The 27,290-nt window shown below is 40.3% G+C and overlaps 3 protein-coding genes across 3 annotated transcripts; 2 read left to right on the top strand and 1 right to left on the bottom strand.

Annotated features, from left to right (window-relative positions):
- Positions 1-103: 103 nt before the first annotated feature.
- cyp1d1 (cytochrome P450, family 1, subfamily D, polypeptide 1) lies at positions 104-1,319 on the top strand (the record flags this gene model as incomplete). Its single annotated transcript, XM_008295716.1, has 3 exons — positions 104-227; positions 314-400; positions 1,037-1,319. Coding segments are annotated over 3 exons (494 nt in total), but the record flags the coding sequence as incomplete, so codon positions are not given.
- Positions 1,320-8,249: 6,930 nt separating this feature from the next.
- kifl (kinesin family-like) lies at positions 8,250-12,044 on the bottom strand. Its single transcript, XM_008295714.1, has 9 exons — positions 12,026-12,044; positions 11,714-11,906; positions 11,259-11,439; positions 10,862-11,099; positions 10,344-10,504; positions 9,451-9,555; positions 8,928-9,025; positions 8,459-8,537; positions 8,250-8,352 (listed from the first exon to the last, which is right to left on the bottom strand). The coding sequence occupies exons 1-9, from the start codon at positions 12,042-12,044 to the stop codon at positions 8,302-8,304; spliced, it is 1,125 nt and encodes a 374-aa protein (XP_008293936.1). The 3' UTR covers positions 8,250-8,301.
- anxa1a (annexin A1a) lies at positions 9,105-25,852 on the top strand. Its single transcript, XM_008295715.1, has 13 exons — positions 9,105-9,112; positions 21,213-21,219; positions 21,829-21,908; positions 22,668-22,758; positions 22,967-23,061; positions 23,181-23,294; positions 23,565-23,655; positions 23,822-23,901; positions 24,449-24,593; positions 24,687-24,782; positions 24,889-24,947; positions 25,069-25,191; positions 25,322-25,852. The coding sequence occupies exons 3-13, from the start codon at positions 21,849-21,851 to the stop codon at positions 25,379-25,381; spliced, it is 1,014 nt and encodes a 337-aa protein (XP_008293937.1). The 5' UTR covers positions 9,105-9,112; positions 21,213-21,219; positions 21,829-21,848; the 3' UTR covers positions 25,382-25,852.
- The last annotated feature ends 1,438 nt before the right edge of the window (positions 25,853-27,290 follow it).

The raw sequence follows: 27,290 nt of genomic DNA, 5'->3' as shown, positions 1-27,290 counted from the left end.
AGATTTTAGGGTTTGTACAGAACACAAAGAACAACCCCTCAGCTTTCTGTGAATCAGTTTTGTTGGATTTGGTGTTTTTTTTCTTTGTTTTGTTTTTTTAAAGATGACCACATTGGCTCAGCCAGACTGCCAAGGTTTTCAGATAAGGCCAAGATGCCTTTCACAGAGGCGTTTATATACGAAGTGTTCCGCCATGCGTCGTACGTCCCTTTCACTATACCTCACTGGTAAGACACAAGCTTTATTAGCACTTCATTCTCTAATCTCAGTCTGTATATTGTTGATTAAGCTTCTCTTGTTTTCTCCTCCTCAGTACTACAAGGAACATCACCCTGAACGGGTATTTCATTCCCAAAGATACGTGTGTCTTCATTAACCAGTATCAAGTCAACCATGACATGTAAGTAGCTGCTGATTATATGACGATTATAACTGAGACTTTCAGAAGACAGAGTACTGAGAGTGAAATACAGCGGTGGAATGTAACTAAGTAAATTTACATGTACTTGATTACTTTACTTAAGTATTTCCAGTTCCCACTACTTTACACTCCAGCACAATTCAGAGGCAAATATTAAACATTTTTACTTCACTGCATTTATGTGCTGACTTCAGATAATCACAAATAATTTGTGATGTAATATTATAGATAACATTATATTGATCTTCAAAAGATAAATCACAAGCTACCCAGCAGGTTAACTAAATAAAGTAGTTAAAACATCTCTACCAGTTCAAACATTAAAGTGATGAACATTTTAATGCATCAGAAATTGGAATCCAATATTATACAATATTATAATTTTTGCCATTCTGCATAGTTAGTGCTTTTACTTTGGCACTTTAAGTGTATTTTCAATGCAAATATTTGTGTATGTGTACATTTAAATGCATTACTTTTACTTGTATTTTTGCACAGTGTTATTATAAATTTTACTAAAGTACAAGATCTCAGTGCTTCTTCCATCTCTGTATCTTTCAAAGCCTTTTTCCTCATTTCATAAGCACTGATCTTCTTTTCTTCACTCTCTTCCAGTGACCTTTGGGGTGATCCGGACACATTTCGCCCTGAGCGCTTCCTCAGTCCATCAGGACTCCTCAACAAAGAGCTCACGGAGAAGGTTCTTATCTTCGGCATGGGGAAGAGACGATGTCTTGGTGATGGATTTGCACGTTTGGAGATGTTTGTCTTTCTCACCACGCTGCTTCACGGACTGAGGATTGGAAAGGTTCCAGGCGAGGAGCTTGATCTCAGCACCGATTTTGGTCTGACTATGAAACCACGTCCCTACAGGATTACCATCTCTTCAAGATTTTAGACCTAAAATAACAAAATTTTCCTCCTTGTGGATGTTTTGGAATATCACAAATAGAAATTACTGTTTGCCACCATCTTTGGTTAACCTCCATAATTCCACAGAGATAAACCAGCTGTCATTATTACTCTCAGACTGGAGTACAATTTTATTTTATTTTATTTTTGGCACATAACATAACAAACATAAGCACACAACTGATCAACAGAAGAGAAATATATGCATAACCTGAATATGAATTCATTGTATTGAACACTAAATGCTAAGCCAGGGTCATTCAAAGTGCTTCTTTTCAAAGGGTCCCTCAGCCTTTCAGTCCCACCACATAAAAAATGAAAGTAGCTTGAAAACTGTCTCTGTCATTAAAAGCCTTTATCTTAAGTTATTAGTTACAGCTAAACACTGAGGGAGGGAGAGAGGGGGTGTTTCAGATTGGTGATCAGCGCTTCAGGCCTCAAATCGTGTTCATGCAGGGTTCATCCTCATCCTCATCGACCCTCGTCTCCCCTTTCATGCTTCAACTTTTTCTCCCATCTCCTCCTCATCACTTAGATTCTTTTCATCTTCTCACCCGTATCATATCCTCGCCTTCCTGTCCTTATCCTCCTCCTTAAACTCCTCCTCCTCTTCATGTAGCTTCAAAGCTTACACTGTCGCGCCAACTCATCTGCTCCCAATGCTTCCCCAGTGGCTCTCTGAGGAATGACGCCAAAATGTATATTAAGATAAAGAAATGTCACATCTTTTTGAACCTCCTCCTTCCTGCCCATCAGCACTGTGACCTCCCACACACCCAGATTAGAAAGCAGACATCTTAAAGGGGAGGTAAAGAGGACAGCGAAGTGTGAAATCAGGCAGTTATTTCCATAAGCTAAATGTAAATAAGCATGGCAGGACATGTCTGAGAAAAAGAGGAGTCAGGCAGAATTATGCAACGAAACTTTATCCTTTGATGAAAAGTTTAAAAGTTATGTTCAGGACAATATTATTTTTTGTTAAACTTTTATGTGTTCAGGGAAAGTCTACTGCATGTTCTACCTGGAAACTCCATGATACAGACACACAGTCTTCTACTATTAGTCATAGAGTTGTTTCACCTGAACAATAAGAGGTCAAGTGTGTTGCAAGGATTCAAACTTGCAGCCGCCTTGGACTATCCATCTTCATTCACCTCTCAGGCTCCCAGGAATAACATTAAAGACTATAGCATTCGAAGCCCGCCTTCAGTGGCTTATTGTTACTGTTGTTGGATGTTTGACCGTCACTGTATAGAATAATGTATATGTAGACTTTAACACGTTTTTTTCCACGTTAATCTGTTGATGAGTGACAGCGTCTTTGTGCTTACTTAAAATACTAGTTGAAGTCCTGTGTGTTAAAGCTGTATGAGTTACTTTAGAAGCATGTCATAGTTCAATATGTGATTTACACAAGAGTGATGTGAAAACTAGAAACCTCCAGTAGACATACACTAATAATGGCCTTTTGAGTGAAAGAGAGGATATTATGTGTTCAGAAGATTTTCAAATTAACAAACCAATATTTGTATATTTGTAAATTCTGCTCTTTCACGAGGGAGAATGCAAATATAATAATAAAAAAAATAAAACCTGGTACTGAATCAGACACAAACTGTCATCCAAAGCAAATAAATGTTGTATTTCCTAAAACATGGCTGGAGGGGATTGTTAGAAATTGTGATTTGTGAGGAACATTTGTGGCACTATTGCAAGAACTTTGGTGAATTGGTCGCTGAGTTAACTGAACTGATTTAATATTAATTGTTGTTAACCTACGTTTCTGGAAATATATTTTTCTTAAGCACTTGTTTTATTTGTGTGCTATTATAAATTCTGTTTTCTTTTTCTTTTTTATTTATGACTGCCATATCTCGAATTACCTCTTTGACAAATGAACTCACAGCACTAAATACCACTGAGCACATCATTACTATTGTTGAATCCTAAAAAAATGTCATAAAAAAAAAAAGGTTTAGCAAATACGAAAAACATTTAAAGAAATATTACAGCACATATAGCCAACAATGTGTGGTGATTTTTAAAAAAAAAAGTAATCTAGTTCTAATAGAAAATAATATGTTGTAAATAAAGTAAATAAAATGTCAGTTTCTAACAATGTCTATAGAAAACATGTAACATTACAAAATAAAAAATAAAAAAAGATTGTTAATCTCTGTGCTCCACTATTGCATTATTTGTCCTTTTAGACTCCTGTGTCACATCGGTTTACAAGACTCTACACTGTATAAACAGACATAAAACCTTTTTTTCTTACTGTCAGACATTAAATCAGACTGAACTTTTAATGTTTTAGGTCAGTTAGGATTACCAAAATTATTTGTATTTGCTAAATGCCAGAATGATGAGAGAGAGAATTTTATAGAGATTTTGTTATTACTTTCTTCAAAGTCAGAAGTTTACATACAGTGAGAAAAAAAAGGTTTTATGTCTTTTATACAGTGTATGCAAACTTCTGGCTTTGAAGAAAGTAATGAAAAATTCTTAATATTTTTTTCCACATGTGCAGATTATGTGGGTGTGATTAGCATCCATGGTCCACACTGTCCCCGAGACTGGTGTTGTGGCTGGACTTTTTAACTAAAATAACGTCAAAACAAACAATAAAAACAAACAAACAAACAAACAAAAATAATGATTTCCCCCTCATATCTTTATACTGTTTGATGAATGATGTGTTGCCCACATAGAACCCTCCTCTGTTAGTGTGATGTTTAGTTCTTTTTCCTGTTTTTTTTTTCTTTAATATACCTGAAATTATGACCTGTTCATGAAGAGCCCAGTATCATTTAGAGAGAGTTTTAGTATTTATCGAATTGTTCAATTGCTTCAATCAGAATATTTATCACTGTGATAATCTCTTCAGATGTTTTTTTTTTCATTAGTCTCTTGAATTCTCTCTAAGTTAAGGTGCACAGCACTGTCATGACAAGTCCCATCTTTAAGCATACTTTAACAAAAAAAATGTAATCATGCAAAAACCAGCTCGTGAAATGTTCAGATCCATATGTTGCTGCATCTTACAATAATGCAAAACAAAATGCATTGAATACTTCTGGTGTGAAATACTTGATTATAAAAACGAGAAGAAAAAAAACCCAAAAAACATAAAGAAGTTATTTTCTTTGAACTTTTAAACTGATTGAGTCAGTTGTACCACAAAAACACAAATATTGGTAGATCTTGATCCAAGTTGACCAGAGTTCTGGAGCTTCAAAATAGCTCTTTTAGTCCATTATCAATCAGCCAATCACCTGTCAATCACTGGTTGCTATGGTGATTCCCACCTTTCAGTGAAAATACAGAGTTTGGTTGCAGAAAGAGAAACAGAAGATTAGACCTTCGAACAAATGGTTACAGTTCTCTGAGACTTATCAACAACAACAACAACAACAACAACAACAACAACACGTCCTACAGCAATGAGACTCACTCTGGATAAAAGAAGACAAAAACGTCTACATTTTTATGTATGAATTGCTCATGTGGAGGAGAAATTGTGAGGAGACAAGGTTAGTAGCACTTTAAAAAAACAAACAAACAAAAAAACCCGCACATTCAGGTCAAAACTTGAAAAAAAGCGGGGAAAAAATCTTAATTTTCAAAAAATTCTTAGAACTTAAACTATGACTGTGTAAAAACAGTAAACGTTGGGACGTCCCTATAGCTCACCTGGTTGAGCGTGCGACCCATGAGGCTATAGTTCCTCGGTGCGGTGTACGTGAGTTCGATTCCTGCTCACCACAGTTTGCTGCAAGGTCGCTCCCCGTTCTTCTCCCCTCTTTCCTGTCTCACTCTCTCACTGTCCTGACTAATAAAGGCAGAAACACCAGAAAAATTATGTTTAAATAAATTAAAGTAAAAGCTATGAAAGCATGGATTTAAATTAATCATATTTAAAGCCTTGTGACTTGTGTAAACTTTAAATGAAGCGTCTGTTGTAAAATGTGCCGGAGCTACCAAAAACTGCTGGGTTTTGGCAGGTGTTGTTAGCAGGTCGTTGCATATTATTGATGGTGTAACAAGTATTCAGATCCTTTAGTGACATAAAAGCACCGTTACCCTCATTTAGAATACTCCAATAACAGTTAAAGACCTGCATGTGTGAGCAAAATATTATTAAATGTACTTAAAATATCAAAAATGAAAGCACAAATTATATTAAAGCTGCAAGCAGCGTTGAAATTATTTAAAATTGCAAGCAGCGTTGGGCGGGCCCTCGCACTTCCACACGTGGTGCACGTCGGGGTTTTGGCAGAAATGTGCTCCTGGTCAAAGAGACAATCACCTAACCGTAACCCTTTTCTCATCAAACAGTAAATGCTGTTAAGTGTCACAGTTGTGCAGAATGCTGTCCTTGTGCCGTTTATCCACTAGATGTGGTGATTGTGTGGTACTGTGTATTTTACTGATGTTCTCTGGAGTGTGTGTTTTGAGAGCACGAGCAGAGCTGCAACCATCTGGCCCAGGACCTACCAGCTGCCACCAGGCCCAGGATACACCAGGACCTAGACCCAGGATCCACCAGGACCCACCAGGCGCGGGATCCACCCCCTGCCTCCAGGCCCTGGACCCACCAGGCCCAGAATCCACCACCTGCCTCTAGGCCCAAGATCCACCAGGCCCAGGTTCTACTAGGCCCAGGACCCACCACCTGCCTCCAGGCCCGAGACCCACCAGGCCCAAGTTCTACTAGGCCCAGGTTCTACCATCTGCCTCCAGGCCGGCAGCTAACTAACAACTTGCTCAAGCTGCATTTCTATTTACACACATCAGTAATCTCTTCTGACCAGGTGCAATGATTACATGCTGAGTCCCAGTTACCAGGTGAAACAAATTCTGACTTCGGGATCTGACTGAAGAGTGGGACGTCCTGCCCATTGACACCATCAACAAGTTGGTGGACAGAATGCCATGATGTCTTAACACATTGATCCATGTCAGGGGTGGCCATACTCAATATTAGTGACTGAGTGACATTTGAAAGAGTAATACTGGACATTCTAATGCATAAAACCCTTTCAAATATGTGTTTCCTGTTAAAGTGACCAAGATTGAAAAATTGAAACAAAACCCTTTATCCTATTGTTTAGTTTAAGCCTGAACACACAGTTTGCAAAAGTCAATTGTTTTTTTGTTTTTTTCTGTGGTATGTATTTTATGTATATTGTTCTATCAACAGAGTTTTGAGAAGACATACACTTTATCAAGAATAAATCACAATCATTTCATGAGAAAAGGTTAAAAAAATATTTCTTTCCAACTTTATGGGAAACAGTGTATTAAGATAAATGGATTATTTAATGTAAACGCAGACAATGTTTGCATTTACAGTGTACAGAAATACAAAAAATATTGGATGCAAGCAAAAACTGTAGGTATGTCAAATGTCTTCCGTGTAAAGAGCACTTTAATTGACATTCACCTGTCACATCAAGCAGATGTAATGTGCCTGAAATACAACATGTTCTCAGTTTAGGTTTACTTAATATTTTACTCATTATTACAGCAAAATAACACTATATACCTTAAACCAAATTTACAGATAGTTGTTCTAATTTACACAGGTCCAATAAAATATTTGTTTAGTCCTTCTATTGTCTATTAATTCTAATTCCCAAGGTTACCCATATCATATAAATGTTGTTGTAGAAAGACTGTAAGCCCCACACTGACTTCAAAGGCCAGACAGAGTCCTATAACAGCAAAAGGCCTGCAGCCATTTATTGTATTAAAGGCATCTTTCCCAGTTTGCCTGTGTGTAGCCATGTATACAAACCATTTACAGCAGCAAATTGGTTTGTGGTGATTAATTAACAAAACACACCCAGAGGATGAGACCTCAGCCCCCTCATCAACCCTGTTCCCTCTCCATGTGCTCGCTGTGGCTCACTGTGTCTTTGTCCCTCACTTTGTTCTAGTCCACAGAGCTCACAGTAGGATTTAAACTATGGCCATCATTAAGAATAACAAATCACAGTCAACATGTGCTGAGTGGCCTCTGATCTAAAGCAGCCAATAAAACATAGCACGCAAAGTTTGGAATCTGGCTCTCATGTGGTGTAACAAAGAGGACCACTTGTGGGGCCCATGGTATAGAATAAAAGTGCCGGACCCAATTACAGGCAAACATCGTCTACTTATAGAAACTGTTAACCCCCGTCAGTGCTAAAATGCCACCCTGACTCAAACTGTTTTTGTTGATGCTGTGCCTGCTTCACTCTGAGCCTTCAGTGAGACTAAAACAAGAAACACCATAATCAGTCTCTCTGTGACTCCTCACTCAAATTACCTTTTCCACACAGATGAAACATTAAAGAGAAATGAATCTGTGGAGTTTTATTGCAGAGTTTATATGAATGTGTAAATGTATAAATCTGCAAAGTTTAGCACAGCCTTTCCTACATATATTTGAACATTTTGTCATGAAGTTCTAATTTTACTGAACTAACCTCAGGTCAGAAAAAAATCACAGTAAAAGTAACATGACATTGCGTGCTACAGAGAGAGTCCATTCCCGGCCGTTGGATCTGACCTCTCAAGACTATAGGAACAGATCATGGGTTTTGGACACTTCATTTCTCAAGCGCTAATGAGCCACAATAGTGCAAACTGAATGACCGACTGACTTCCTATTTGCCTCTTCAGTTACACATGGGGCCCTGTATTGTGGGGGCCTCCTTCTATAGATACAAGTGGGCCGCACCAATTAAGATACTGCACGCAATCTTCTGAACGCAGCTGTCAGTGCCCCCATTATGATGTGTGTGTGTGTGTGTGTGTGTGCCCCCCGTCCATGTGATGAAATATTTTAATGATGTTAAATATATGCTGGTTCATGAGCATGTGCAGTGTAAACGAAGCATGTAAGATACATGAAATGGTCCAAACAGTCTAATTGCACCACTTTGCTGCAGGACTTTGCACCGTGTGCATTAAAGTACAGCTCAAACATCCTCATCTTCCACTGACTGTCCAGATCTCAGCTTCATGATCACCTTTCAGCAATAAAAAGGAAGTTAGAGGGACAGTGTTATCAAGTAGATCAAGGTGGGGTTTTTAAAAAAAATGGTAAATATAGATTAGTATTTTGGCATGACTGACCTCTTTCAGCTGGGCAATCTCTTTGCTTTCTACGTTTCTCTGAGCATTGTTGGTTATGGCCTTCACTCTTGTTGCGTAGCTGGAAGACACAGGAATTTCAGGTGTTATTCATCCATCAATCCATCCATTATCTATACACCGATTAATCCTCACGAGGGTCATGGGGGGGGGGGGGCTAACTTAGGGTGAAGGCAGGAGACACCCTGGACAGGTCGCCAGTCTATCACAGAGCTACACTTAGAGACAGACAACCAAGCACACCCCCGGAGAGAACCCACGCTGCACGGGGAGAACATGCAAACTCCACACAGAAAGATCCCGGGTGTCCTCACCGGGATGCGAACTGGCAACCTTCTTGCTGCAAGGCAACAGTGCTAATCACTGATCCACCTTGCGGCCTAGGTGTTATTCAGTAGTTCGTAACCACTAAAATAAATGAAATGATGTAATTTCTCTATCTGTTTCTTACATGAGCGATGTGAGAGTCTCGTCGAGGTTGAATTCTGAGGGAGAGATGTTGACGATCATGAGGGTTTTGGCGTTTCCACCCAAGGAGTCCTGCATCACCTGGGAGAGATCACAGTTTGACTGACCGGCATGTCTGCATGCCCTTAGAATTATATCTGTTTTTTTTTTTTTTATTTTGTGTCTGAGGTCAATAGAATTTCAATGCCTTTAACAGTGAATTAACCCTACTCAGGACTTTCATGTTGCCATACATAGAAGGTCTATGAGAATATGTGCAAAAATATTTGTTGGTATTCATTGCAGACTTTTATATTATGTTAAATATATTTTCTGGTAATTTGATGTATTTTTGGTTCCAAATGCATGACAAATATGCCTCTTTTTACAATTAAAAAAAAAATCTTCAAAAAAAAAAAACAGACAATACCTGTCACCTAAAACAAATGACCTGCAGTCCAAAAGACCCCAAAAGTCCTGAATAGGGTTAAATTTGATTGCCAGAGTGCAAAGCTGTTTATCATTACCTGTGTCAGCTTGCTATTCCTGTACGGTACATGAGGCAGCTCAGCAGACAAGGCTGAGATCACATCACCCAGGGCACTTAGAGACTTGTTAATAGAGTTGGCCTCCTGCAGAGGGGAGGAGAAAACTTAAAGGGCAAGTTTGTTTTTCTGAAATGAGGGGGTATAAGGTATTTATCTTGTCAATGTATTACTTACAGTAGATGGCAGTTAATATGCCACCAGTTTAGAGGAGCAAACTGGGGGTCATGCTTGAAATCTAAGCAATGAACTGCTGTAAACAAGGTCAGCAACAAATCGTTTGTAGATCAGTTTACAGTACATGTACCCTGTATTTTAGCGCTTTACCTTGCAGTCACACATTCCTTTAAAATGGGAAACTGAAGCTTTTATTTTGCTCTCTTGAAAGCTGCCAGACCACGTTAACAAAACAGTAATTAAAGCAAAAAATTTGGGGCTAAATCTGTTGGTTCAGAGCCAAACTGATGGGGTACAACACCACATTCACACAATAAGAGACCAGCAACTCCCCTGTTCTCTGAGGTAAATTACTGTTTTTGTAAATGGAGTCTGGCAGCATTAAAGAGAGCAATATGTAGCTGCAGTTCCCAGTTGGAAAATACTGTTTGATGGCAAAATAAAGTGGTGAAAATATTTTAAATATAGCCTATGCATAAGCTAATACAGATGGTTTTTAGGTGGCTAAAATATGCCTCCTTGTGTTCCTGACAGTCATCTACTGTAAGTACACTATCAGTTAATAAGCAGCTCATGCCATTCATGCCTATTCAAAGAACCAAACTATCCTTTAAAAGATGCCATGAGAACTAACTGATACTTTCAATCTTCCTTGCAACCCCTTGGTGTGTCAGTCAAACTACATCATATGAACAAACCTTGAGCTGGTGGTCCTTGGCACCAGTCTTGGCTGCTCTCTCACTGCCTGCCAGGTCCACAAGGCTCAGCTTCCCAGTGCTCACACTCCCATTAGTCAGATTCTTACTCTCCACTCTGATGCCAACAATGAGATGGGAGCGGGAACTCTCCACATTCATCTCTTGAGAAGTACACACAACAAACAACAACAAAAAGATTTAAATAGCTCTGGAATTTGATTCACATTGGCTTGTTGTGGTTTCTCTCAAATAAACCTCATGCACGGCTACTTGAAGTCCACAGATTTGTGCTGCAACTGACAATTATTGTCATTATAGATTAATCCTCAGATTCTATAGAACAATGCTGCTCCTCTTCCTGTAATATGTTGATTCACAGTTCGCTCTGCCACTCACCACCCAGCCCAGTAAACATGTACCTAGCTGCCACACACGAACTGTAACTAACATGATTAATCCAAACCATTTAGCAGGGCCCTGTTTGAACTGGGTGACATTGCACGGTATAGAGAACTCACTGGTGGCAGAGATGTGTCGGTTGGCGCAGGCCTGCTGGAACAGAGCGTAGAGCTCCTGGGCACTGGAAGCCTCCTTTGTCTCTGCTCCTTGGGCGAACACAACCCCCTTTCTGTTCCTCTTGATCTCCACCCGCCTGGCCTGGCCATGGGATTGAGTCTGTGCATGGGCCTCACCAGCCTGGCTCACAAAGAGGTCCTGCAGCCTGTCGTTGTACAGCTCCAGCATATAGGCCGAAACCTGACGTAAAAGGATGCACGAAGATTAGGAAGAAGACAGGAATGGAGAGGAAGAAAATGAGGATTTCAGGGATGATTTTTTTTCTTATTTTAAGTCCAATTTAAGATCGTTCCTCTCCCAAATCAGGTTTAATTCCAGTACTAATAAACTGTCTGCTACCTTGAACTCGAATTTAGCGCTGTTCTCCCGTATAATCTCAAATATGGCATTAAAAGATCTTGGCATGATCCCGGGGTTCTTCTGTTCCTTGTCCCCCACCATAGTGAAGGTCTTTCCTGAGCCCGTTTGGCCATACGCGAAGATACAAACATTGTAACCATCGATAGCCGACTGGATCAGTCTAAAGGGAAAACATATTTTTTGAGCTGTTGCCCTAAAAAGAAATCAAACACTTCATGGACCTCCATCAGTGTGATACATTATGTAACTTAAATAAATCCACCACTATTTTGGTTGAACTATGGTAATTTGCACTTTAAATATTAGAAACTACTTCTTTACATTTATAGTGGAACAAAAGACACTCATTTGGGGCCCATCATGTCAGTTTTCTGGTACATTTGTGGATATACTGTGCTGCATTTTAGTTGTTCAGGAGGCATCATCACCATCACCTGTTGGTGTCATGAAATAAGTCTTCCTGAGAGGCTTCAGCACTGAACACCTTGTCAAACTGAAACTCTCTCTGTCCACGTGGGGTTTCTATAGTGACAGAGAACTCGTCGATTTTATCCACAACAATGGCCCCACCCTGCGCTGCTTCGGTTCGGTTCACTGGTCGAATCCTGCAAAACACTCTAATTTTACCTAAGGAGAAACAAAACAAGGGTGTGAAACAAATAAAGCCCTCAAAACAGGCCTAAATTTAAAAAATGCACCAAGACACTGTTGGTAAAAAAATAAAAAACAATAAAACATTTGTATACCTTTCATGTCTTCCACCATATTGTAATATTTCTTCCTCATTGTCCTTTCTGAAGTGTAGTTCTCAACTATTTTCTTTTTGTCTTCTTTTTCCTGCTTCAGCTTGAGATAAAAGCATGATACCACACAGCTGTGATAATGAAGAGTGCTGCAAATGAAAACATGCGTTTGCAGTCCTTGTACAGACACTCAGTGACCAGAAAAGCAGAGAACACTTTTGGTTGTAATAGCTGTAACAAGTTGATTAACTTAACTGACTGAGGGAGCCTGTTAAAGCTCATCATGCAGTCATTTGTTGTTTGTGCTTCTCTTTGTTGTTTCTGTATTTGAATTCCTGCACAGAAGTGTTTTCAGGGACCGATCTGACCTGAGACATTGACCTGTGAGATGTAAAGCTAACCTGATCCTGCAGCAAGAGTAGCTGCTGACCGACATCTGTAGTTTGGACTGCGCCTTGTCCCAGGAGGTCCTCCAGTTCAGAGATTGCAGATTCTGAGAAGAGAAGATACAAGACATACATTTTACTCAAAATACAGAGCTAAATATAGTTCGCTACCATTACAATCATTATGTACCAATGTTGCAGTTTTATGAATGACTGCAGAATTCATATAATGTGGACATAGCCATTAATTTAATATCACTGGTGGCCCCCACCAAGTTAAGATGTGCATTTACCATTCACTACAGGGCTTTCTCCGCTTTTGATGCAGCCTAAGGCAATTTGACAGACTTCATACTCCCTTACTATTTCTCGTAGGAAAGACAGTCTTGACTCATATTCATCTGACCTGTAAAATGGAAATAACAGAATTAAGAAATACCAAAGGTGGCTCAATCGAATCTGCCACATTAAGGTTATTCCAACCCATAAGAGGACCATATTTTTGCACACTGTTCCCATCATGTCTAACCCTTCCTGGTCAGTAGCCGTCTCTCTGCCACTGCCTTCTTCTTTTTCCATCTGCAGACGGTCTAGGTTGTCTCTGGCTTCAAGCAGAGCAACCTGATTGTCCTCAATCATCTGGTCTAAAAGAGCTTTGGTCTCAGACACTGCACTGCAAATTGCATGAGCCTAGAAAAAGCAATGACATGGTATCAATGCAAACAGAGAACATTATAAATAAAGTGATTTGTGACACATCAGTTTATTATTTGAGCAGCACTTTGTGTATGACAGCAGGAAGCAGAACGCTGCAGGGTGGCTGAGGGACTGGAGGGATGGGGCTCCTCTCTGCCTCCAGCAGCTCAGTGATCTCTCTCTCCCGCTGATACAGGCTCTCCTTTAGCTCTTCTAGACGGGCTTTAGCCCCCTCCAGAGGCCGATCTGACTCAGTGCAGGCCTGCATAACGGAGCAAGTTAAAGGGTCAAACAGAGACTAAATAAAACAGAACAAAACAAACATTTTGTCAGTTATGTAGCTATGCAGGTGGTTTGGGTTTTATATGTTTTAAGATATTCATCTCTGAAACTTCTCTGGTCGTCTTAATGCATTAAAGGAGAGTAACATTTTTGACAAGACAGATCTTTACTTTTTCCACATCACTGCATTATAACAATACCCTTTACTACATATTGACCTTCAAAAGGTTAGATTGTTTGCTTTACTGGTGTGTTTACAGTTTTAGTCCTGCGTCCCTGATATGAGCAGCGACAGTGTCATAGTAATTAATTTCAACCCACCGCAGTCTGTTGTTCTGCTGAAAGTCCTTTTTCCTCTGAGCTTTCACTTTCCTCTGTAGCTTCCTGTTGCTCCTGTGCTGATACCATCAACATTTCCTGGACTTTCCCTATTTCTTGCCTGGCCATCTGCAGCTCTTGCAAAGCTGTTCAGTGTAACATGGCATTAATGAAGGCTTTATACACAAAGTTCAGTGATTTTGGAGCCTTAAAAGTCAACAAATGCAGCACGACTCACTGGAGGCCTGGTGGCTGTGCAGGACATCCAGCCTGTTGGAGAACAGTTCCAGCATTTTGCTCTAACAGAGAGACAAAACTGGTCTGATCATTATGGAATGATGACAACAGCTGCCAGTTCAGCTCAAATGTGGCCACAAGAGTGTGCTCTGGTTCAGAACATAGATAATGTTGTAACTTGTCAGATTGCTATCTAACCTTCTCTCTGTGCCACTGTAAGGCCTCCTCTTTACTTCTCCTTTTCTCAGCTCTCTGTTCCTCCACCAGCTGCTGGTTTTGTGCCATCAAGCCCTGCAGCAAACAGGATGAGGCAAGGAGACATTTACATCACTGTATGTTATATAGCTGTATACAGATAGTTGCACTTCATGTTTCAGCACCAACATGATGGATGAGAGACTTCAAAAGCTTGAAGAAGAATGACCAAAAAGAAAAAAAAAGTGAACCACAATAAAGCTGCAGGAAAGTAAGCCTGATTTAAAAAAATAAATAAAAAAAAAATTAAGTTAAAAAGCAGAAAATAGGACAGGGAGTTAGTTGTATTTGAAATCAAAAGACTGACTAATAAATGACTGACCACAACTTTCCTCTCCCAGTCAGCCTTCTTCTTCTCCACCTTTTCCTGGTAGAGGTCCAGGATTCTCCGCAGAGTGTTTAACTTCTTGTGGTAATGGGATCTGATCTTCTGCACAGTCCATTCCTGATAACACAACATCATTTGCATTCCCATTAAGTTTTCATGGACACACATACACACACACACACACACACACACACACACACACACACACACACACACACACACACACTAACACACCTCTTCACCTGATTTTCCCGCGCTGTGACCTGAAAGTTCTCTTCTAGCTCATGAACCATTTCCAGGTGTCTCTTCTTCATTGCTTCCATGTCCTCAGCTATCTGTTTTGAAGCATAGAGGGCACACATGAACTAACAAACCAACAGATAGACAAACGGGCATCCTGGTATCACTGTGCTGATCAAATGCCTTCGAGGGTCTCAGTATCAGCATCAGGGCAGCCATGTGAGTGTGAGCGAGAACACAGCATCTGACAGTGACTGCATTGTGTGCCTGGATGCCCTCTGACTAAACACTGGACACAGCAATGAGTCACACGTCTGAAAAAAAAATATATTGTTGACTGTTCACTAAGTTATTTTAAGCATGTTGGCCTGCAATATGGAGTGATGTGGAGTTAAATGTTTTGCCTAAAATTCTGTAAACCAGATTCTACTTTGCATATGTTGCTGTGTGAGATGCACACAACAGTGCTTTTCTGTTACCATGCTCATGAGTTTACCTGAGCGACACAGAGTTCAGCAGACTCGTAGGGGATGTAGATTTTAACGTCCTGTGATCTCTCAGCTTCTGTTGCTTCGCCGTTTTCTGGCAGCCGAGATTCTGATGAGCCTACAGAAGTAACATGCTGCAAATTACCATTTAGAAGGCAGTTGGTGAAACTGATAGTTAGAAAACCTCTCCACAGCTTCTGTTTACCTGCATTTTCTTTGTCACATCCCACCACACCCCATCGTCAGACCTCCCTTTAGTATAGCAGATGCTGAATTTCACTAAATCAGTTTGAGTTACTTGAATTTTACCTGAATATTTACTTCATCTGCCACACTTTAGAGCGCTTTCAACTACATTTATTAAACTGTTCACATGAGTAAAAACATGATAAGGCAATGTTGCATTCAGCCCAGGACACAGTTTGTAAAATGCAAATGAACTTCAGTGTAAGCTGAGAATAAAGTTGTACTGTAGAGCAAGTTTTATAGTAAACAGGTTGTTTCCAACCTTTTTAACCTTTGACCTCTTACAGATAAAGCAATGTCTGGTTGGAATGTCAGAAATGTCTTGTTTCTGATGTCTTGGACTTTCAACAAAAAGACATCAGCTGGTGTTGTCCCGTAGATATGAAATTAGCCATTGTTTTTTTCATCTTTCCTACTTAGATTTATGAGAAGTGGTTCAACTGCCAGTTTGGGAACCACTATACCTGTGTGGCTAAATACAAAGTAGTTTAAACCAGATCCACCTTTTCCAACTACAACAGTAAAAGGCTGCTTAAGGCCTAATGAATCAGAATAAACAATATCGTAATGTCATTGACAATTACATATCATGTCAGCTACAGGGGCTTTTTTCCTTTTTACCATTGGTACTTTAGATATGCTTGGATGATACTTTGATTTTACTCAGATCAAATCCCGAAAGAATAACTTTTGTTTGGAAGAAACTTTTAAACATTGTTGTATTAGTTCTTTACTACCACTTACTGTACATACTGAATACATTTCTTCATGTTTTCACAGCACCTTGGTTGATATCTTGTCCGTTGGGTTTTGTTCGGTCGGCAATCCATCGTCTGAATGCAGCCCATCTCTTCATCCACAAAGTTTTGTGATGAACGACAGCTTGAAGAATAAAACAAATGTTTGTGGACAGTTGGAATCAACTTAAGGAGTGCGGAGATAGAAAAGAGAAAGAAGAAGCCACAGATTCTCCAAGTGCCTGGTTATATTACAGAGTAATAACTGTGATATGTGACAGTACATTTTAACATTTCACAACAACTTCATCAATAATAATAATAATAAAATTGTTAATTATCAATATAATTATCAGGTTTACAAACTAACTTCTGGGCAGAAATGTTTTGGTTTAAATTTTTTTGTACTGTCTGCATTTCAGAGGTTAAAAAAAGCTTCACTAGTGAAACTAAAGCATTCCAGCAGCCTATAAGTCATTTAACAAAAGACAACTGCAAAAATGTAATTACATATTCATAATACTCTACAGATGGAACTTGTCAAATAGTTTCATTAGACACTGGAGCTTATGAATAGCTCCGCTTGCTCTGGCGTGGAATTGCACTTAAGCTCTGATTTAGTTTGGATTTTTACTGATCAAACCAACCATGCAAACTCACATAACAACTCAAACACACTGATTTGTCCAGTATATTTGTTTATGATACATTTATGATCATTTAATTGCACGTCCATGGATGCAGTCTTAAGGTAAAGAAAACACGTAAATGTCATTAAAACCATTTATTTTTTATTTAGAAGTTTTAAAACATGTTTACATTTTTTTGATGATCATGAGTAATTGACATGCAGGTTAATGTCTATTTACATTTCTGAATATTACACTTAAAATGTATATAATTTCTGCAAAGTTTTCTACTTTACTAAGTAGTTAGTCCCTGTTTATTTTCATTTTCAGCGTCATGCACCATGATGCCCAGTCCTGTCTGAAATATTGACCCATCCCATAAAAAGGCCTCTTCTGAGTATTTCATCATTCTCTGTCTCTTACAGCCCACCCTCTCCCCTTGTTTCCTCGTACAGGAATGTGGGCGTGTCGTCATGCTGTTACTTTCCTTCCAGAAACACCTTTCAGTAGAGAAACAGAAATTATGTCAGGAATTACAGAGAAAGTCAGTAAAACAAACAAAAAAACCATGCAGGCAATCTGCTGCTTGAAAAGCAAGCAGAAGGTGAATGCAAAGGCAGAGAACTCAAAATAGAGCTAATCTGAAAGAGTCTACTGGTCTGACCTGCTGCATTGTCCTGGTACGGGTCGAACTGTGTGTTGTGAATTATTGGACATGGTCTCTCATCCTTCAGCTCCGGTATGCTGCCTGGTAAATCTTCCAGCACCTGCGCTGCCACTGGGACCTGACCAGCCCGCAAGGACACCACAGGGTCCTCAGGGCAAGTAGACTGGACTGTTGTCTCCCAGGCAACTGTGGGAAGAAAAAACATTCAGTCATGTGCATGATGTAAAAAAGCAAATCTTTAAATGCAAAATATACAGATACTGAAATGAAAGACAAGGTATGATATGTCTGTGTGGATTACAAATTAATAGAAAAAACGAATACATGTACTAGATAAAACAGGATATGGATAACTGCAGACAGAGATGACTGGTTGAACAAAAACAAAATGCTAAAAAGAAGGTGCAGCAGAACAGATGGCTTTCAGGTAAAGAAAACCTCCTAATGGAAGCCAGTCTGCTCTTGTAGAGTCCAAAGACCTCTGCACAGAGGCCATGTGAATACAAATGCACAGATGACAAATTGCAAAACCATGCAAAGCACATCTGTATCTGCTTCTGCTACAGATGAAGTGACTACCAGCTACTTCGACTAGCATTTAAATGTGCTTATGCCTGTTAGTTTGTGAGTTTGCGTATGCCTTCGTCTGGTTCTTGTGGGCCTTCATGTCCAGCTCTCCAAGCGGACCCTGCCAGGAACAATGTGGTATGTTTGTTCTGATACACTGAGTACTTCACTGCTTCACAATGGAGGCAGCCAAGCAGCTAAAATATTTAAACCTCGTCTAGCTTCACCTGTCTGCCTGCAACACGTTTATCTCAGAGTTGCCCCGTCTACAGCATATGATTTGACAGCAGATACAGCCTAAAAACACAAGGGTGCCATTGTCACTATGCAGATGAATATAAGCCACGATTAATGCGTGCTTGCTTGCTAGTTTAACACTTACGTTGCTTGCCTACAGGGGCCACAGAGTGATGTCTCCCCACTTTCTTCCCCAGGAACGTCAGTGAGTAAGCTCCATTGTCAGCTCCAGAGTTCACATACATTGTGTATATTGCTGTGTGTTGGCCGTCCACTGCTGTTCTTGTGTTTTTGTAAGCTCGCATATGCACCTGGATCAGTCCGAAATCTGCAGAGAAAATAGAGTTAAAATCATTTTAAAGCCCAAAAAAGATGAACATTTTTAATTAATTTGCAATAGAAAATCCTCATATATTCAAATCTGCATTATGAACCCTTGCTCAACCCTCAAATTGTTTGCAGATGTCAAAAAGCTCACACAGCTGATTCGCTCAGGGAGTGTAATCCTTTCGTCAGCCTCTCCAAGCTTCTATAAGCTGCAAGCTTTTCAACAGGAACAACTGAAAATCCTAAACTTTGAGTCCTTTTTTCCTCCAGTTTCCCTCATTTCATGGAGATGTATGAGAACAAATTTTCCATTTCACTTGGCAGAAATAAGCACAGTGCCAATTCTTTTATGACTAGGTTTGAATTTACTGAAATGCCACCTGAAACTTTCACTCTTTTACTATCACACTGAACAAAATATAGACATGAGAAAACGAGAAAATGATTTTAACTTTCTAAAGAGAAGAAAGGATCATAGAACTGGAGAATAGAATAAAAAAAAAAATCTGATTATAATGAATACCTGGTTTCCGTGTAGATCAGATCCCTGCGATTCAGTGCAGTTTGAGTGCTGCTATGCTGACCAGGAGGATGAGTTGATCCTGATCTCTTGGGGGAACCAAACTCTCAAAAGTCTTTAAATATTAAACCTGCAGAGATGGAGTTTCACCAGGTACTGGCTTAAACTCCCCACAGCCTGTTGGTAAAAAGATGCCCCAAACAGTCCTCAGGTTTCTCGTGTGTAAGATAGAGATTGTAACTGGACGCTTTTTCAGTCACACTCATAGACACACGTATGTAGTTCATGCACACACTAACTTCTCTCTTGTTTCTGTTTGTTTTCCTGGAGACCCCTCACTTTTCTGAGTTGTTAGGGTCAAATTGAAATAAGTCACCTGCATTCAGACACTGAGGAGTATCAAGAAAGGATTTTTATGCAGGTTTGTTGTTTTGAAGAGAACATCACATCACATATAGCTCACTGAAAGCGTACATTAGCTTCTCTACTGTGTCCAAATTCCTACTAAAGGTGTAAATATGGAGAAAAAAAAAATCAATGTCATGGTCACTACTGCTTCTACTGCTCCTGATTATTGCGCTCTCTTGCCCTGTTGTTCTTGGCGAAGCCCCTTGAAGAGGATTTCCTTTCTTTTGTAGACCAAGACACTCATTTGGAACATTTGGACCACAGCTTGAGCATCTGTTTAACACACCTTACTTAGAGGTAAATCCACCCATGATGCCACTTTAATGAAAATACAGCTTTGCCTGCTATTTCTTTTTTCACAATCCAAAGCCTGCTCTCACCACATTCCATCGTGGATGTATAAAGTGTCACGCTGTCAAATATGGCAAAATGTCATTAAACACATCAGCACCAGGCACCATGAGGAAAGAAAGCCTTTTAGCACAGAAAGACATTAACACACCTCATCTACAGCGTATGACCTGTGAAGTTTTGACTGGTTGGTGCAATGACAAAGTCTGACTTTGTTAAAACAATGCCGTCACTTATCAAATGTGTCATCACCTTGGCTGTTAATCTCAGCTGTGTGAAAGCACTTGCCCAAAGATGAGGCACGTAGCCTGCAGGTAGTGTCAGGCCCCGGCTGCGCTGTCATGACTGTGTGCCACACCTTAAAGCAACATATTACTTCATCGCATCAGTCTCTGGAGGAATTTAAAGAACTCTGCTCAGTTGGCCCCACAGATGGGAATTTTACAGATATATATATATACACAGCAGCAGCAGTAGTAGTGAATCCATCAGATTAAATTCTGTATAACATAACCTCCTGGTAACATTTTTTTCCTGAGGACAGATAACAGCAGGAAGGTCAAAAGAGTAATATACTTCATTCTGTCTTCTAGCAAATGAAACAGCAGCAACAGCAAATATTCTTTCAGCTGGGGACAATCCATGTTCCAGCTGGGGGACTTTGGGTACACATGAGAAAAACATGCACATATGTCCATATGGAGCCCACAAGAGAAGTTCGTTGCAGTAGGCCACCAAACTCAAAGTGAACATGCATTTGTAGCATTTGAATTTAAATAATTTAAACTTATCTAGCAAATAAAACAGTATCATAAATAAATACATCAGAAATTATGAATAAAAGCACACACAAGAAGTAAGAAGTATGAAAGTACAGTATAGCGAGTCATCAAACTGCACACTATGAGCCCACCGCTCCTTAAGTCCCAGCTGTAGGTGTATATTAGTGATTTTCCATGAAATCCCGATTTTTATGAAGGATTACGACCTGGCATTTGATCAGCATATGTTTTCAAGTAGCCTAAGCAGCGTGGCTGTTTTAAATCTGCTGGACAAACTGTTCCTGGTTTTTACGCACTGAGCAGGGGCTGAGCTCTGGACGGAGTTCCGTTGCGCACCGCTGGAGAAGGTTCAATCCAATGGCAGCTGTGGAGGAGGGAAGATGGGCTGGACCCGTTACTAGGTGGGGTTTGTGTTGACGTATAAATAAACTCTTTCTGCCACTACGACGCCCCTGGAAACTTTGTGAGACAAACTTTTCTCCTCTAGAGCCGCACGGTAAGTAGGTCCTCTCTTACAGATCTCTGCTGTGTTCTCAACGCTCTTAGTTTGAGAGTAGATGTGAAGAGGCTTTAAATCTCCTCTTGCTCAAGATATTGATGCAACCTATGTGGGTGTGGTTGGGTAAAGTAGCGTGGACAAGTTTGGAATTCATCCGTTTGACTAAAGTAAACTGTGGTGTTGGTTGATTACGCACCGGATCTTTATTCTGTTAAAGTAGTAAACAGCATGAAAACAGACGCGATTTGTCATTTATCCGACAGTTCATGTATGCCTGTATCAGACCTGACTGTGGGTGTGGCCACACAGCCTACACATACTTGCCATAATGGAAAAGCACCTACTACAAATCTCTAGTAAATATGCACAGTTATATCTCGAGGAAGGAAAAGCAAATACGTTCTTTCTTTCTTCTGCTAACATGTTTCATAGATAAGAACTTTACTCAAGCAGAATCAATGAACGAGTGACATCAGCTCTTGAATATCATCTTCAGTTTGTTCAGTAGATTTTATTATGTTTTTAAAGGTAAAGATGTTTCACAAATGCTACTTTAGATGGATCACATCAGTCCTAACACTCTTCTCTTCTCTTCTCTTCCTACAGACAGACCCCAGCAGTCCACCATGGCTTTCATCGACGCTTTCATGCAGCAAACCATCTATCTGGGCATGCCTGATGACTCAGTATGTAACTCTGTGGTTCTGTTTCAGTTGCTAAGGCCAACCACTCTTGTTTTTCTTTTTTTCTTTTTTTTCTCTTCCTGTGGTATGCTGGGGTGGAAAAAATGATCGGCAGTGTTTAGACTACCGACACAAGTGTAGATGATAATGAGGAAAAATAACGAGTTGAAAGGTGGGGGAGGAAAGAGGAGTGAGACAGAGCACAAAGATAAGATGAGTGATGTGATTGAAGTGAAAGGGACTCTGGAAGATAAAGATTATATGTGATGAGAATGACCATAAGCCTTGTGAGCGTATGACTCAGAATCAGGAATTTGCACTCCTCCCCTTAAGAACTCTGCAAACAGAACAAAATGGTACTTCTTCTTTCCCTGGTTTCTTAAAGTGAGCGAGGGGAAAGTTGCATAAGGTTATCCTGCATGATTTCAGTCCGTGTTCTTCCACTCTCCTGCTAACTGTGTAGTTCAGTCCAACAGAGGCGTGTACAAGCATCTTAAAGGGCACTGACATGAGCTTTGAAGGCATAGCGGTGCAGAGGCGGAGACTGCCAGGGGAGGGACCAAGGAGGGTGTAAAAAGTGTCTTTTTATATGTCTTTAGTATTTCTTAAGCCAGAGGATAGATGGAGGCCAACTGAAAGAAAGTTCTTCCAGTTTTAGCATCCAAAGCATTTGTAAAATGCACTTTTGCAACCCACCTTATACACACTCTGAGAAGAAGTCAAGTATTTACCAAACACACAATAATCTGTGATGTCTCTCAGGCCTTGAAGAACGAGGGAACAGTGACCGCAGCACCCAATTTCAGCCCCAGTGGAGATGCAGCAGTCTTGGAAAAGGCCATCAAGACCAAAGGTAAACCTAAAATGCACACAGGGAAGCTTGGGAGCATGTGTGAACATGCTTTGGTGTTGCAATGTGTCTGCTATGAAGCATGAAGTGCTTGTGTTAAGAATCGTAGCACCCTCTGCTGGTCATTCTGCATTATTACTGCATACTGGCTGTCTGCACTGTTACAGATACAGATTGATCAAATCATTATTCTCTTTAATCACTCCTGCAGGTGTGGATGAGAACACCATTATTGAAATGCTGGTCAAAAGGAGCAACGAGCAGAGACAGCAGATCAAAGAGGCTTACCAGCAGGCCAGTGGCAAGGTAATGAGAGTTGCACTTCACAGCAAGATACATGCACTTTAGATTTAGTGCCAAAGACAGTTCCATGATAGCATGCTCTGAATGCTACATTCACTTATGCATATGCTGTTCCCTTGCAGCCTCTGGAGACAGCAATGAAAAATGCTCTGAAGGGAGATCTGGAGGATGTAGTGTTGGGTCTGCTGAAAACACCAGCCCAGTACGATGCCTGGATGCTGAAACAGGCCATGAAGGTACACACACACCTGCACGTCTCACTAAAACTGATAATAAATGTATAAACTCTGCTTGTTTAAGCTGGTGATTCTGGAGCACATCTGTGGTGAATGCTGTGGCCTCCCCATCATTTGTTATTTTTGGTGCATAATAATATCCGCCCACTTCCACATATTCTTTTATTGTTTTCTTAATGGGAGGCGAAAATATGTGTGTTTAATTTGAACTGGGTTTGTGAAGAATGCAAGGTTTCTTTCTTTGCATCACTCTATTTATTCATGTCTCAGGGTCTGGGAACAGATGAGGACACCCTGATAGAGATTCTAGCTTCCCGAAACAACAGACAGATCATGGACATAAAGAAGGCCTACAAGGACGGTGAGCATTTTGGCAACGATCTTCAGTTTTCACAAGCTTGTATTTGGAATTAGTGGCATCTCATGTGACAGCGTATGGAAATGGGGTACAAATATAAGACTTGCTTAGAGCATTCTTTTCAAATTGTGAGCATTAATTTTGCGCTCTTTATGATTTCTTTGCCAAGACTACAAGAAGGAGCTGGAGGACGACATCAGGTCTGACACCAGTGGAGACTTCAAGACTGCCCTCATCGCACTCTGCAAGGTACAGATGTGTCCCTACCTGCGTTCTGTGGCGTATTGTGTGTTTCATTCAGTACTTTGTGGCAGAATTTTGAAGGCACATTTACAGCAATCAATTATTCAGTCTCAGCACCAGGACACCTGTAAGTTCTGAGGCAACATAACACTCCCTGTGGCAGTGACAGTACAAAGCTGACAGTGACTTATAAAAAAATAAACAATCTCACTCCCTTGATACACACATATGTGTGCACTCCCATGGACATCTTACAAGGGCCAGCTCAGTATTACGAACATCTGTTACATTTTAGATCAAATCAGAAGCTGCATTTCAATAAAATGATGACCAACATGTAACTGCAGAATATCCGCTGGGTACATTCATATTATATTCCAACATTTCTACATCTATGGGATAGTTCATTATTTATCAGGCAACTCTTAGCATATTTCCCATTCTCTTTTCAGCTTGCATGCATAAAACATGTAGAAAAATGTGTCACTTACAGTATGGAAGCCCAGTTTGGTTGGGTTCAACACAGTGAGCATGCATTGTTTGTGTATCGCAGGCCGGCAGGACTGAAGGAGTTTGTGAGCAGCTGATTGACAGTGATGCCAGGGCTCTGTACGAGGCCGGAGAGGGGAGGAAGGGCAAAGACTGCTCTGTCTTCATTGACATCCTAACCACCAGGAGTGGCCCTCATCTTCGTAAAGGTGAGCTAACCCACCGCCCTGCTGTGTGAAATCTATGTTTCATTCTTTGTCTATGTCAGATCTAACAGCTGTCCTCTGCTTCTTCTCCTTCAGTATTTGAGAGGTACTCAAAGTACAGCAAAGTGGATGTGGCCAAAGCTATTGACCTGGAGATGAAGGGAGATATTGAAAGTTTACTCACAGCAGTAGGTAAAGGCACAAACCTCTACTTTATCTTTATGGCTTAAGCATTAAACCAGTAACTTATACACAGATGAGATTTAAACTTGAACCATTTTTCTTTCAATAACCACAGTGAAGTGTGCTGGAAGCAGGGCTGCTTTCTTTGCAGAGAGGCTCTACTTGGCCATGAAGGTAAAATATTAGTCAGCTATTACTTACAAACTATATACATATGATGGGGGAAAAAAACGTGCAGGATGCTGTGCTTGCTGACTAAATCCTTTCCTGACTGACTCTTTTATTTGCCCATCAGGGTAAAGGCACCCGTAAAAATATCCTGACTCGCATCATGGTGAGCCGCTCTGAAATTGACATGAAACGGATCAAGGATGAGTACAAGAAGAACTACGGCAAAACACTCTACCAGGAGATTCTGGTGAGCAAACATCTGATGATATTAACAATAAACCCATCTCAGAGGTTTAGTCATGTTTTGGTATGCTATGCACATAAAAACAAAGGTAATGGAATAGAGTTTCATGTTTTACTGACTTTTTGTGTTTCAGGATGACACCAAAGGAGACTATGAGAAGATTCTGCTTGCTCTCTGTGGGCCTGAAAACTAAGAGCCTATCACCAGACTCAAATCTCAAAGACCCGAAGATCTACCATGATGTCCAGCTGTGGAAAATCACCTGTTATCTCTTGACATGTATTGTGCCTTATGCGCTTGTGGAGAACTGACGAGACAGTCTTTCTTTGACTGTCGTGACATTTAGTAGATATCAACAGCAGTGAGCAAAGATTACGTGGAGTTGGCACTGCTTCAGCAGATATTTTCTTTCCAAGTAAATCCTTTTATTCCAGTGTTTCAGCATACATCTCACAGCTTTATGCCAGTGGGCCTGTGCTCCAGACAGACTTAGCTTTGCACTTACTAGATTCTCTATCTGATGCTCAAAGAGAAGCTGAAGTCAGTGATCACAGTGCAGCTGCTAACAGATGTATACAGATCATGTGCCAATTATTTAGTGGAAGCATTACCCTTGAAGGAGCTTGGACGTTATGCAAATAAAAGCTTTTTCTATGAAGGCCCAGCTGAGTGCTCTTGGTTCTTTGGACATGCACACACAGCACATACCAGACACACACACAACCAAATCAGCATTACCAAAATTATTTATATTTGCTAAATGCCAGAATAATAAGAGAGAACATTTTGTAGAGAATTGTTCATTACTTTCTTTAAAGTCAGAAGTTTACATACATTTCCTTAGTATTTGGTAGCATTGCCTTTAAACTGTATGACTTGGGTCAAATGTTCTGGGTTTCCTTCCACAAGCTTCTCACAATAGTTTGATAGAGTTCTGGCCCATTCCTCCTGACAGAACTGATGTAACTGAGTCAGGTTTGTTTTTACAAGATTGAGATCAGGGCTTTGTGATGGCTTCTCCAAAACATTTACTTTGTTGTCCTGAAGTCACTTTGTACCTAATTTGGTGGTATACCTAGGGTCATTATCCATTTGGAAGACTCATTTGTGCCCAAGATATAACCTCCTGGCTGATGTCTTGAGATGTTGCTTCAATATTTCCACATAATTTTCTTTCCTCATGATGCCATCTATTTTGTGCATCACTCTCCTCCTGCAGCAAAACACCCCCACAACATGATGCTGCCACCCCCATACTTCACAGTTGGGATGGTGTTCTCAGGCTTGCAAGCTTCCCCCTTTTTCCTCCAAATGTAACGATGGTCATTATGACCAAACAGTTCAATTTTAGTTTCATCAAACCACAGGACATGTCTCCAAACATGAAGGTCTTTGTCCCTATGTGCATTTGCAAACTATTTGTGTGTTGTATTCGTATTCATGGTCGTTGCGTCCTTGGGCAAGACACTTCACCCACCTTGCCTGGTGTGAATGCATATGAATGGATTGTTTGAGGTGGTGGTCAGAGGGTCCATAGGCGCAGAATGGCAGCCACACCTCTGTCAGTCTGCCCCAGGGCAGATGTGGCTACAAACGTAGCTACCATCACTGGAATGAATGTGTGTGAATGAAAAACTGACAATGTAAAGTGACTCTGAGTTAGAAAAGCGCTATATAAATCTGATCAATTTTTATTATTGCATTCTGGCTTTTTTATGTTGCTTTTGGAATAATGTCTTCTTCCTCTCTGAGTAGCCTTTCAGCCCATGTCAGTACAGGACTGGTTTCACTGTGGATAATGATACTCTCTTACCAGCTTCAGCAGCATCTTCACAAGGTCTTTTGCTTTTGTGCTGGGGTTGATCCACACTTTTGCACCAAAACTGAACATCAAAACAGGGAACCTTTAGGCATCTGGAAATTGTACCCAAGGATGAACCAGACTTGTGGAGGTCCACAATTCTCTTCCAGATATCTTGGCTGATTTCTTTAGATTTTCACATGTTGTCACAAAAGGAAGCAGTGTGTTTGAGGTGTGCCTTAAAATACATCCACAGGTGTGCCTCCGATTAAGTCAAATGGTGTCTATTAACCCATCAAAA

The sequence above is a fragment of the Stegastes partitus genome, unplaced genomic scaffold, assembly GCF_000690725.1.
Source record: "Stegastes partitus isolate 25-593 unplaced genomic scaffold, Stegastes_partitus-1.0.2 Scaffold1072, whole genome shotgun sequence".
NCBI classification, from domain to species: domain Eukaryota; kingdom Metazoa; phylum Chordata; class Actinopteri; family Pomacentridae; genus Stegastes; species Stegastes partitus.
This window is presented reverse-complemented; position numbering and strand designations above follow the sequence as displayed.

Excerpts from the sequence above, each read along its gene's own strand:
- kifl (XM_008295714.1), bottom strand. Across the intron at positions 9,026-9,450 it reads GGAATAGCAAGCTGACACAG|GTGATGCAGGACTCCTTGGG; the intron begins GTAATGATAAAC and ends GATCTCTCCCAG. Across the intron at positions 8,353-8,458 it reads AGATTGCCCAGCTGAAAGAG|GTGATCATGAAGCTGAGATC; the intron begins GTCAGTCATGCC and ends TATTGCTGAAAG.
- anxa1a (XM_008295715.1), top strand. The coding sequence starts at position 21,849 with ATGGCTTTCATCGACGCTTTCATGCAGCAAACCATCTATCTGGGCATG. Across the intron at positions 22,759-22,966 it reads AAAGGCCATCAAGACCAAAG|GTGTGGATGAGAACACCATT; the intron begins GTAAACCTAAAA and ends TCACTCCTGCAG. Across the intron at positions 23,656-23,821 it reads AAAGAAGGCCTACAAGGACG|ACTACAAGAAGGAGCTGGAG; the intron begins GTGAGCATTTTG and ends TTCTTTGCCAAG.